This window comes from Anastrepha obliqua, chromosome 4 (genome assembly GCF_027943255.1).
Source record: "Anastrepha obliqua isolate idAnaObli1 chromosome 4, idAnaObli1_1.0, whole genome shotgun sequence".
Taxonomy (NCBI): Eukaryota; Metazoa; Arthropoda; class Insecta; order Diptera; family Tephritidae; genus Anastrepha; species Anastrepha obliqua.
The window spans coordinates 34,836,176-34,849,503 of record NC_072895.1 but is presented as its reverse complement, the minus strand read 5'-3'; the positions used below and the strand labels follow the sequence as shown (position 1 = coordinate 34,849,503).

Here is a 13,328-nt window from a genome sequence, read left to right as displayed (position 1 = left end):
CGGAGGGTTAAATAGTGTTTTATTTTCAATTGAGAATGTCATCTGCATGTATAATACGGTGTGACAAAAAAAAAAAAAATTAAATATACTTTTATGGAGACCTAGCACAACTTGTAGGTATAGTAAAACTAAAAAAAATGGTATAGGAGAAATTTCCAATACACCCCCAAAATCTCATTTTATGGCCATGAAACCGTTTTTCAGTAGGTTGATGTGAACAATCACTCCTAACTTCGCCAATTTCCATCCGATTTCGAATTTGTTTTTTTAGTTCGAAAGAACAAAAACAAGCCTTTTTGACAGTGTGTTGACAATTTTTCTGAAATGGCAACTGACGAGACTGTAGACGGAAGTATTTGGATTTTTTTTATTTTTTCTCTATTTTTTCGACTTTGACATAATTTTTACGATATTATCCGATATTGAGGATTTTTTTTAGTACACTACTGTTATAGTAAATTTAATTTTGCGTCGAATGAGCTTTATTTGACTGTAATTGAATTAAAATTAATAGAGTTGTGTGAGTTTTAAGATTTTTTTTTTTTTTTTTACTAATTTGGTATGTAAGTATAGCTTACGCTAAATGGGAATAAGGACGTGTTTTGATGCGTTATTATAGATACGTAATATTTATTGGAGTGTATATGTATACATAAGAGTACACTGTACTGCATATAACAGAACTGGTTAGAACTTACGAAAAGATTTGACATATTATAGCACTTTTTTTTCAATGGAAATATGAAAAAGCTCCCAAGTGTACCTAAGTTCACACTGTACATTGATTAATAAAAGAAGTTTGTTATTATAATTTAACCTTATTAAATCATCGAAGTTCTATTGTTTGTTTCATTGAAATTCAAGAGATATAAATCAAAACGTGGCCAGAAAAGTCGAATTTCTCAATATTCTCCGATGATATGGCATCATCAGCCTTATCATAAACCAGATGATTGTTATTTTTATAAAACGGACGTAAACGGTCATCATTATAAAGCTCGAAAGCACATAAAGTATGCTGATGTTGCAACTGTTAAGAACCCTGTAGTCTTGGACGATATGATTGACTCAACTGCAGGAACTGAAGGAAGTTCAACTCATTGCTGATGATGATCAAACTGATAACAATAAACCTGATGATGAAGAGTACTTTCCGTCTGGTTCTAAGTCTTCAGAGCGACACATTGTATCAAATTCAGATTTTCACTATCTTTCTCGGGATTTACTTCTATCGGAAAGACAATGTTAAACGCTCGCTTCTCGATTTAAACAATGGAATTTAGTTGATGACGACTTCAGATGAACGATGATGATCGAATTTCTTACAGAGAAGTACTCAAAACTGATGAAGAGAATGACAAATGTACCGTACCATACTAAACTCCAAAGGGCCGTTTCCAATGCATTTTTAAGTTTGGAACCAGTTCCGTTGTGTACTGCACCGTACCATACCGTACAGTGCTGCACTGCACAATACTCCAATAAATATTATGTGTTTATAATGACACTTGTTATCATTTTCATGCTTCGATGCCTACATACCAAATTAGTAAAAAAAAGATAAAATCTTAAAACTCACACAACTCTATTAATTTTAATTCAATTACAGTCAAATATAGCTCATTCGACGCAAAATTAAATTTACTATAACAGTAGTGTACTAAAAAAAATCCTCAATATCGGATAATATCGTAAAAATTATGTCAAAGTCGAAAAAATAGAGAAAAAATAAAAAAAATCCAAATACTTCCGTCTACAGTCTCGTCAGTTGTCATTTCAGAAAAATTGTCAACACACTGTCAAAAAAGCAAATTCGAAATCGGATGGAAATTGGCGAAGTTAGGAGTTATTCTTCACATCAAACTGAAAAACGGTTTTATGGCCATAAAATGAGATTTTGGGGGTGTATTGGAAATTTCTCCTATACCATGTTTCTTAGTTTTACTATACCTACAAGTTGTACTAGGTCTCTATAAAAGTATATTTTCACTGTCGCACAGTGTAATTTATCAAGGAATAAAAAAAACGCCACTTGCAAAAATTAGAAATAACTACTGCAGATTTGTCTGTTAGCGAACGCAACCATTGCTTTAACGCTTGTTTTGAATATCTTTTCTTCAGATTCGCTCTTTTTGGTGGCATAAGTGTGATTTGGTTAGTCGCTTTGCGATATTTATATGCACCATATAACCAATTATGTATGTATATTTATTTAACTTTTTATTGCAATATAAATTAAGCTATATTTGTCCTTTGGTAAGATTAAACAAATTATTTTCATTGTCTAAACAGCCGCAAATATATGACAGTTTTAAACACAGAATGTATCAAATATCAATTTTTTTTTTATTATGTAGTTTAATTGCTCATTCATATTTAACAAATTAATAAATTATAAATGTATAATGTTACTCTGTTCGTTACGTTAAAATTAGTGTACTCGTTGCTATTAAAATATAATAAATTTGTTTCACTTATGCAAATACACTTCTTAGAAAATATTTAATTACACTCTCGTATCTTCACAATATTACTTATTTATTTAAGCTATTTGCCTGACTTCTGGTAGGAAGCTTTAGTTTCGTCTCGGTCACTCATACGAAATTATATGTACATACCTACATATATATTATATATGTATGTGTAGGCATGTATAAATGTATGCTTATAAAAAATACATACATACTTTTACACATTTGAAAATTTAAGTCTTAAGTTTTACGCTTTTATTGTTTATATTCATTTAGTTGTAGATAAACTTTTATGAAGTTAGGCTCTAGGCGGAGCTTGGGCCTCCTTTCTTTCATTACGCGCCTTTTCCCAGTTGGCAATGTATGGCAACGGGTAACAAAGGAAAGCCGAAACTAATATTAGTCCGCCAGAGAAATAAAAGGCAATATTATAGTCTTTGGTCATCCCATAAAGTGCGCCTGAAAAGGAAGAGAGAAAAGTCATCAATTTATTGTATTGAATGCCGATCAATTCAAATCATTAAATTTAAATTAATAGCAAATATTATATGTATGTAAATAAAAATATTTGGCTTTGACTTAATTAAAATATATACATACATACATTTTTATCTATTCGATGTAAATATAGGCGTATATGAGATTTTGTTGTAAAAAGAAAATAAAAAACAAAACATTCTAAATACATAGTGTTGCGTATGTACATATGTATAATTTCAGTTTTTTAAGCGTAAGCGTATATGTAAATTTGGTGTAGGTACATAACGGGTTATACGAGTAAGTAAAAATCTGCACTACTTTGAATTGTTTGTAGTTTTCACATGCTTTGGCTCTATTACGCGTGCATTGCGTATCTGAATAATTTATTGCATTATCTCTTTTCCATATGAAAATGACGTCAAAGCAGCAACATCTCCGCGGGGATATTATCAACAGAACTTAGAAGGAGAAAATTTCACATGTGCGCATTTAAAACCGTGGAGCGTGCCAAAAGGGTTTATTTAATCTATTCTAGCCCAGACAGACCGCGGCGTTAATCGGGATTACCGGCGCAGTTATTTCCGATTAAAATTATAGTGTGACAGACGGTTGTTACCCGGATTAGTGGACAGTTGATTGGCTTATTAGATAGTTTTGTCAGTAAAAGATGGACCGCAGTCAAAAAATACAGGTATTAACTACTCTAATACGAAGAAATAATTATTTATTTAAAAAAATCTCAACATTTTTGTAATTTCTCAAACTGCTCCGAAACATCAAAACAATTAAAGTAATTTCGAAAGGGTTAGTGCGAGCTAGCATTGCATCCAGTCTTTCTTGTTCTTCTCTTTAAAAGTTTTATTATTTTTCATTCACAATAGATATGAACCGTAATTTTTCGGCAATGTTGCCATCGACCGCTATTAGAAAAAACTTTGTCTATCATTTTGCTGTTTCATGTACGGAAATTCGAACTTGTGCACTTCCGACACTCATCAACTCATTCGGCTATGGCGACGGCCACATTATGAACCGATAAGCTAAAAAATACGCTTAAATCTGTCGAATATCAACGCCTGATGCTGGAGAATATAAATCTATTAGAGCAACTGGTTCTGTTGGAAAATCTGGCGACATGGTGAAAATCAGCAGCTGAGGAAACAATTGCTTTAACAAAGCCACTGCGAAAACCATGGGTTCAAGATGTTAAATGGGATCTTGTACAGAATGGAATAGCGACGAAGGCCAAGCTACTAAATGCTAAAGAAAATTGTGAGAAACGTACATATGTCACAACAACGGCGCAATACAAGTGAAATAAAACTTCAAGAAATCAGTGAGAGAGAGATTTTGCGACCAAAATCGCAATGGACGCGCAAAATGCTGCAAACCACCACGATTTACGGGACTCTACTCAGCCATCAACACCCTTGCTAATTCAAGACAAAACATGCCCTTTGGTTGATGATAACAACAGGGTACCGAGTACAACCGACCAAAAACAGTTAGCGAGACGGAAGAACCATTTGGAACGAAGAACCATTTTGATACACCACTTGTACATAGAACCACTGCTTTTTTTTTATTAGTCGAACCATCTTGAGTTGACTATAAATCTGCCTATGTCGTCAATTTTCTTTTCTGCAATTTCTTTCAAGTTGCCCATCGAGAATTCCCCCAGCGTTCTATGTCGTAGAGCACCCAGACTTGGGCACTATGGATCTCGAATACTATTGAATTTGATTTCACTTTATCTAAGATATGTTTTTCTGCTCATTTAAACCGATTGTTGTAATTTAACTTTTTGATAATGATATTTTTGTATTAGTTGTGGGAATAAGTTTCTGCCCTCGTAAAAGTGGTGTCGCTGTTCTAGTAATATACTAGTGATTTGAAGGTGTATATGCGAGGTTTCGATCGCTGTAGTTGAAATTCGTTCGAAACGTAAAGAGCCTCTTTTATCTGACGTCGAAAAGGTCTGCGTTCGTCCCGAAGATACAGCATTTGCGGGAAGTGGTGCTTCATTATTACCTTTTAAAGAAAGTGCAGCTAAAACGTGTCGTACATTGATCAATATTTACAGTCATCACACTCCATCAAATACAACTTGTAAAGAATGGTGGTTTCGACCCTTCCAAAATGGCAATTTCGACGTGAGTGATAAAGATCGCGAAGGAGCTACGAAAAAATTCGAAGATACTCAACTACAAAAATTATTGGATGAAGACGCTAAATCGAGCCAGAAATATATAGAGGGAGTGAATCGGGGAATCTTGCCCCACCCACCGTATTCCCCAGACATTGCACCTTCGGATTACCATCTATTCCGATCAATGCAGTCAGCTCTTATTGGATCAAGTAAAAAGAACTCGAATTTTTCGTCAGAGGGATCCGTATGCTGCCTGAAAGATCGAGTAAAGTTGACCCTTCCAATGGCGTAAGATCTTCGGTCCTGTGCGCTTTGGCGAAGACTACCGTTCAAGAATTAACCACGAGCTGTATGAGCTCTACGCCGACATTGACGTAGTTCAACGCATCGCCATCCAACGCCTGCGTTGGCTAGGGCATGTCGTGCGTATGGATGAAGAAGCTCCAGCAAAGAAGGTGTTCGAGCGTGAAGTCTAAGGGAGCCGCCGCAGAGGAAAGACCAGGTCGAGGAAACCCTATGCTTGCTTGGTGTACAGAATTGGAGAAGGCGCGCGCGGAGCAGAGGCGCCTGGAGAGAGCTAGTGAGGTCGTCCGTAACTCGGTAACGGGTTGTTATGGTCACCTAAGTAAGTAAGTAAGTAATGGCACATACTTCACATAATATACATATAATCTATTATTTAATTGTCTATATAATCTATTATTTAATTGTTTAAATAATTCGTAACTTTGGCTAAGAAAAGACGGAAACTTATTCCCATACCCAATAATATGTAAATCAGTAAGAAAAATTGTAATTTAACTTATTTTTTATATACTTTTTTAGTAAGTAGTCAGTCAGAACAATTATTTATTGATTTCAGAATAAATAAATCCGGGTCGTTACGGTTGCGTAGAACCAACTGTCGGGGGAACGCCGCTATCGCTGTCTAAACTCTTACTTTTTTGAACCAGAATTGCTTGGCTGCCAGACTTAGAATTGGCAGGCGTCCACAGTATTTCGTCGTTTATCCAAGAGACAATGTGGTTTCACCACGTTGGAAAATAGAGGAGGAACTTGGGCCCTCTATATCCTTATGGAAGAGTGGCAATCACCGTGACTTAATCTACTTTTTTCTGTCACTTTTTAATGGGTAGCTAAGTTTCAAGGGTCGGTGTTGATTTTGAATAAAATACAATTTTTTTAAGAAATTATTATCATTTCTCTTTATTATGCTAATATTGGTATGGCTCAATTACGTATGGAACAAAATATCTCGGCGGCACACCTCCATAATTGAGGTTCTATGCCGTTAATGTGCCGAATTATCTCATCCTTTAGCTCTTGAATTGTTTCTGGTTTATCGTTTAGGTGTGGTTCACATTCAACATCGGCCCTTGAAATTTAATCACCCTTTATTTTAAACTTAAAATTCGGGCCTGACCAATTGTCAAACAGCTGCTTGTTATTTTGCCAACTACAAATCATTATACCAATATGCAATATTTCGTTTCCTGGCGCTTAGACTGTTTCGTTGAACTCACAAAAACAAAATATTCGTAAAACTGCCAGTTAACGAAGCAACGAGCTCCGTCTGAAGACGCCTATCGTATTACGGGTAAAATTATAGAATTATTATAAAAAGGTGGGGATCATATGACACTTAGGATATACTACATAAGCAAATATTTTCATGTATTTTCATACTTATTAGCACCAGCTTGATTTAGTTAATATAATCTAAGACCTTTGGAAAATTTCGCTAGCTAGACGACCAAACCATACTAACGTCAGACCGGATAAATTTGATAAGTGCTATCATCCTAATATTGCGGATCCTAGGTCGACTGCTGCCTTTGTTGCGTTAATGTGAGATAACGTTTTGTTTATCAAACGATTTCAGTAGTCAGCTGTTAATTTGCTTAATGTGAAAAACAGATTAGTTAGGTAAGGCATATTTGTTTTAATTTACTGCTTAGATACAGAGTGAGCAAGTGAAAATAAAAGTTATATTTGAAACTTTGTTAGGCATTTTGCATGTGTACGAGAATTGCCTACTAGATTAGGCAAAAAAAAAAAAACACTAAGTACTAAATTTAGGCTATTTGTTTTCTATTCGAATACTCGTTATTTGCCATGTTCGTACTGTGAATTTACATAGTATTATTTATGTACATTTGTGTGTATGTTTGAACTTCGTCTGATATTCGGAAAGATTGTTGCGGCTATCCCATCATCTCGCTTATATTTACTTGCATGGCTTTATCTTCAAGTAGTCCCTTAAGTTTTACAAATACAGGTGGGCTACTAAACAAATATAACGCATAATCTGTAGGCCAGATTTGCAGTGGTAAATAAATTTAAATAAAAATGTTTGTTAAAGAACTGAAAATATTCGTGTGTAAGTTCATGCAGGCCGTAATTATTATTGAAAACTGGGCATAAAGATAATAAAGTTCTTTATCGGAATTATTTATTGGTTTAATGGAACTCAGTCGTGTTTTACTAATGCGAATAATTAGAAACATTTCGAACTGCCAGCACTTAAATCACTCACAATCTCTTATACGTCTACCAATGTATTTGAAGTATTACTGTAGGCAGGAAGCAATAAAAAAATAAATACATAAAAGAAATCTAATTTATATAAATGATAATTCGAAGTAACCAAAAATATATGCTTTCACTCACCTGCAATAGGAGTGCCGAATGTCGCCGCAATTCCTTGAAACAACATGAGGAATCCGAAGGCATTGGTTAGTTTCTCCAAACCAATCATTTCTACGGCGATAAGCGAACGCAAAGCCGAAAAGCAGGCAATGCAAACACCAAAGAACACAGCAAATACCCACTGGGTTAGCACAGTTATTTTCACTCCACTAAAGATAGTCGCCAGGCCGCCTGCGGTGATGGCTACATTATTCAACCATAGTGGCTTTACGCTGGGAATCGAACTGACCATGCCACATATTAACCTAGCAATGGTGTTCACTAAACCAATGCCCGCTACAACAGCCGTTGCTGAGGCCTCGTCCATTCCACTTTCCTTAGCGCGTGCTTGTAAATACTTGAAAGGTACAAAGAAGCCCATCATAGTTAGGAAACCACTGACTGCCAAGCACATGAAGGACGGCGACTTCAGCAGGGAGGTGTCTAACATAGTCGATAAAGTGCGGCGCACAGCTTCGGGACAGAGGTGGCATCCTTTCTGGCGATCTTCAAGCATATCCTGTTTGGTGGGCAGACGTGTCACCGACATATGGTAGGCGAGTGAAGTTTGTGATTGGTATTGTGGGATGCGCGCCAAAGAGCCGGTAAAGAAAATATCGTCACGATACATTGGCCTTGTGTGAATATTGTGTACGGTATCTTGAGATCCGACTGAACTTTTTTTACCAACAATATCGTTTGGCCTACGCCCAGATACGGTGTGACGACGTGCCTGTATTACCACTGCCTTTGACTCGGTTTCGATCAAGTTCTCATTCTCGGTTTCTTCTTCATTTTCTCCAACTGTCGTTAGTTCTTTATTAATATTGAAATGAAGTTGTGGTTGAGGGTGCGGCTCGCCGTTCGGAGTGGTAGGTTGCGACTTGCGCAGCGCCTTCAATTCAGTGCCTTTGCCCGATGAATTTGAAAGACGACGTTCAATATTAGCACCACGAAAGACTTCGGCAGCTGTGGGGTAGTGATGCTTGGGTGATGCACCCATATATGTGTTATGAGCTGAGTTTGGCATTGAGTAGGCGAAACGCCCTTCAGGCAGTGGTTTCGTGAAAGCTGCTTGGTGGAGTTGGGGCTTAGGCGCCACAGTATTACCATGACCATTGCGCTTCTCATTCTCAATTTTGTCCTCGTCAGAGTCTTCATTGACAGCTAATGTAATGGGTTGAATTGGTCTAAATGCGCACGCAAACAAGGCACAAAAGGCTATGAAGCATCCCTGCACTGCGATTGTTCCCCTCCAGCCCGACTTGGCAAGCAAGTATTCAGTCAACGGGGCAAATATAATAGTGCCCACACCAGATCCACACATAGCAACACCGGTTGCAAGTGCGCGCCACTTTTCAAAATAGAAGCCTATAATGACAACAGCCGGTATGTAGACCATGGAAAATCCAACACCAGCAAGTATGCCGTACGTGATGAATAATAACTCGATGCTTTTAACAAAATAGGAGATACCAAAACAAGCAGCCGCAAACAGGGCACCAGCTATTGCTACTGGCCGGAAACCGTAGCGATTGGCCATGGCACTTACAAATGGTCCAGCGATTAAATAGAAGCCGCTGAGCAGTGAAGGCACAAATGCTGCATAACCATCGCTCACTGAAAATTCCTTCATTAGATGTCCTGTAATAAAGCTAGAACAAAAAACGATTCCATCCAGAACTGTGCAGCACAAAAACGATGCACACATCACAACCCATGCCCATCCGCTGTCAGGTGGTACAACCACCGCTGCCGTAGATTCGTCGATTTCGTAATCTTCATCTTTACTATTCAATGGCTCAGCAACAGCTTTGGCCTCGTCATGTGCTCTGGAACTCTGTGTTGCCATTTATTCTAAAAGCAAAAGAGAATGAAAGTAAAGTCAAGTATTACCTATGTAGAAAATGCTATAATCTTGTTTTTTCTATCGCAAAATTAGATTATGTTTGGTCATATATTACTGGTCCGATAAGGATAAGGTGTGTTATGTAAGCAGGGAATTTTTGTAATCAGGTGAGACCGAAAGATTGTTTTCTGACATTCAATTGTGGTTTGTGTACTTATAAGTGGTATTTATTAGTGGCGTGTACACTACTACACAGGTGTACGTATGTATGAGTATGTAATTTAATTTTAACTGATTTATCTACCGGCTGCTGCTATACTTACGCGCACCTACTGTACCTTTAAAGTATTAAGAGCGCACTTTAATCATTTGATAACTGAGCACACACATACATACACACATATTCCATTTTTGTAATTCTCAACTTTGGTCGTGGTTCAGTAATCTGTCAACTTGACTTCCTGATGTTATACCTGCCATGTTCTGAATATGAATTTTTATTTCTTAATTTTTGATTCTTATTGTAGGTGAGTCGTATTATAACTAATTTTTTGTTTTTGTCGGCACAACTAGTAAGTACAGCACTCAGGCGCCATTAAGTTCATTGTACTACACTCGGGTTCCCTTTTTAATTTTTTTTTAATCTACCCGACCTCCGAAGAAATCTGAGTAGATCTTGTGGGTGGTGCCAAGGGGCGAACGTGGTCGCTTCTTAAGACATCAGTGCCAAAGGCCTCAAGTCTGATTCGAGCGAAGGATGGGCAGAAGCACAGAAAGTGACCCGCCGTCTTATCCTCCTCTCCATATGAAGGGCAGAGTGCAGTGCCTGAGAAGACTACCTATTCCATGTGCTTCGCCCATAGAAAATCGCCCGTCATCTGTCCAACCAGCTGTCTACAGGCCCCTTTGCTTCATGACAGGAGGATCTGCGACAATCGATCGGACATGACAGGAAATATCAGTTTCGTCCGTCTGCAGCCTCCCTCAGCCTGCCAAACTCGCGTATAGGCCGAAGTAACCCGTTTGCTAACCGTGGCTTTGATGGCTGCAGAAGGGAGTGGCAGAACGGGCTCCGGGTCAAAGAAGTTGGCGTCAGAGCCCAGGGTCAGAGGTCTCGTTACCCGCGATACCCACGTGCCTCGGGATCCATGTTAGCATCAGCATATTGTGTTTACCAACATAGTTCAGCCTGGATTTACAGGAATCAATTAACCTTGAAGGGCATCAGCTCAGCTTGCTGTCGCTGCAGACACGTATAGATCTGCTTCTCCACCTGTTTTCCACAACAAAGTTCATTGCAACAGCATATAGCTCCGCTTGAAACACAAATGCATGCATTCAAAGAGCAAAGTGCAGTTTTGTCCCGCCGAATTCCACGTAGACACCGGAGCCGCAACCATGCTCGGTCTTGGAGCCATCCGTGAAAATGCGAAAACCATTATAAATTATAAACAATTACAAGGAACTATACACATACTTCTATATCTGCATAGCATGTGCGCTGATGGATGACCTGAAGATTGTAGATTATATTCTCAATTCGAAAACTAACTCCAAAGCGAAACTCGAAACATCTCTCCTGTTTGCACCATTCAGGTAACAGTTTGCATCTGTCTATTTTTCTACACAGCTAAAGACTAAACACTCTAAAAAATATATGTACGCAGAATAATAACATATTTCACTAAAAAGGGAAAGTGTGGCTTCGAACGTCTTCTCCAGTATTCCTCTCCGCCATGGTCTTAAATGTGTAATCGGAACGAATATCTCTCCATAAACGGCTAATCGCTAACAGTGGTGTATTAATATGGAATTTATTTGGATTACAGACCTTCGACGGCACAACATATTGAGAGAATTATCTGCGACAGGCAGGAGATAAAAGTACTTTGCCCATACACCAGTTTGGATTTCGGAAATCCCGCTGAACCGTGGATGCAATCAATTTGTAGTCGAATTAGCAACAGAAGCCATTGAAGACAAGAGATGGTGTGGCGGAAAAAATAAAGCTGCGCTGTGGTAATTCTGGACGTTAAAAATGCTTTTTGCACTGCTAGCTGGCAGCATATACTAGAAGCCCCCATAAAAGTAGGGACTTCTTGTTATATAATATTAACAGAATCATTGGGAGCTATTTTTCGGATCGTAAACTGCGGTCATTTATGGAACAACATCAAGACGCACACCACAAATAGGAGGAGGAGCTTGGCCAAACATCCAAAAAGGGTGTACGCGCCAATCATATATATATATATATATAAACTGCGGTCTAGAATCGACAAAAGTATTGAAGAGTACAATGTAACAGCAGGGGTTCCCCAAGGATTAATTCTAGGTCTACTATTACCGACTCTAATGTACGACGATGTACTTAGATTAGATATGCCTCCTACAACGATTGGATTCGCGGATGATATCGCGGTGGTAATAGTGGCAAAACACGTCCAAGAAATTGAGAGAATGGCCAGTAAATCAGTAAGTAGGATCAATACTTGGCTGATGTCCATAAACCTGGAATTAGCTAAGCTCAAAACTGATGTGCTTCTAATAAGCAGCGGAAGGCAGTGGAATCCTGGAAGGCAAAAGTCGGGACTGTAACTATCAATTCAAAACCCGGCATTAAATACTTAGGAGTGATGATTGATAGTCGTCTAAACTTTAAAACGCATCTAGAATACACTGTAAAGAAGGCATCGAGTGTGCAATTCTGTCTGGCACGAATAATGCCACATAACGCTGGTCCCAGTCATAGCAAAAGAATATTATGTGGCACCGATCTGGGCTGATGCAATGAGCATAAATTGCTATGCAAAAAACCTAAGAGCCGTTTATTGGCTAAGCGCACTATCTGCGCCTGCCGCACAATTTCTGATGCTGCGTCGTTCGTCGTTGCAGGACTAATGCCAGTTGACATTCTGGCTAAAGAAATGCAGAGATTATTTATAAGAATGTTCGTATATTCGAAGATAAATCGATGCGTAAGTAAATCGCTGAAGAAGAAAGGCGTCGTTCTATCGCCCATTGGAAGGACTGGTGAAACTGGTCAACTAAGGGTAGATGGACGCATGAGCAAATACCCATATGTACAACGTGGTTAGAAAGGAACCATGGGGAACAAGTTTCCATCCAACTCAATTCCTTTCAGGGCACTGGGTGTTTAGAAAATATCGCCATAGATTTGGCCATAACAGTTCACCAAACTGCCCAATCTGCATGGAGTGGGAAGATGATGTTGAACACGTCTAGTTCGAATGCCCACGCTTTGCTCACGAAACCTTTAAAATTTTAAACGGAGAAAATATTATGGATTTTATGCTGAAATCAGCTAATAACTGGAAGAGAATCTGCGTGCTGGTAACACACATTCATAATAATCTAAGATTTCCAGAGTTTAGCAGGCGTCAACAATAATTAGGAGCCTTTGAGCTAGCCAGCCTCCTTAAAATAATACCTTTTGGGCAGTTTCGCGGTGAGGGTGGTGAATAGGTGGAGATAGGTAGACCGGTGCTTAGTACGCAGGTGTAGCTGTGAGCCCACGAGTCGTGCATTCTGCTACGCCTGTACGGCAGTACTCATGAGAGTCTCCTTTTCACGAGCGTCATCCCAGAAAAAAAAAATATATCTTTGGTATAACTTTTTTTTTCATTTATGGCATCCAAATATTTACAAAGCACCCTTTGGGGATCTTGCT

The 13,328-nt window shown here is 38.4% G+C and overlaps 1 protein-coding gene across 1 annotated transcript in view; it reads right to left on the bottom strand.

The window, feature by feature from the left end:
* Window positions 1–2,346: 2,346 nt before the first annotated feature.
* Window positions 2,347–13,328, bottom strand: part of LOC129245453 (monocarboxylate transporter 3) — a 35,076-nt gene continuing 24,094 nt past the window's right edge. Inside the window, exons 2-3 of the mRNA XM_054883628.1 lie at window positions 7,771–9,645; window positions 2,347–2,930 (exon numbers count right to left, since the gene is read on the bottom strand). Coding sequence (XP_054739603.1) covers window positions 2,770–2,930; window positions 7,771–9,640 — 2,031 coding nt within the window. The 5' untranslated portion in view covers window positions 9,641–9,645 and the 3' untranslated portion in view covers window positions 2,347–2,769. The remainder of the gene's footprint in view (window positions 2,931–7,770; window positions 9,646–13,328) is intronic.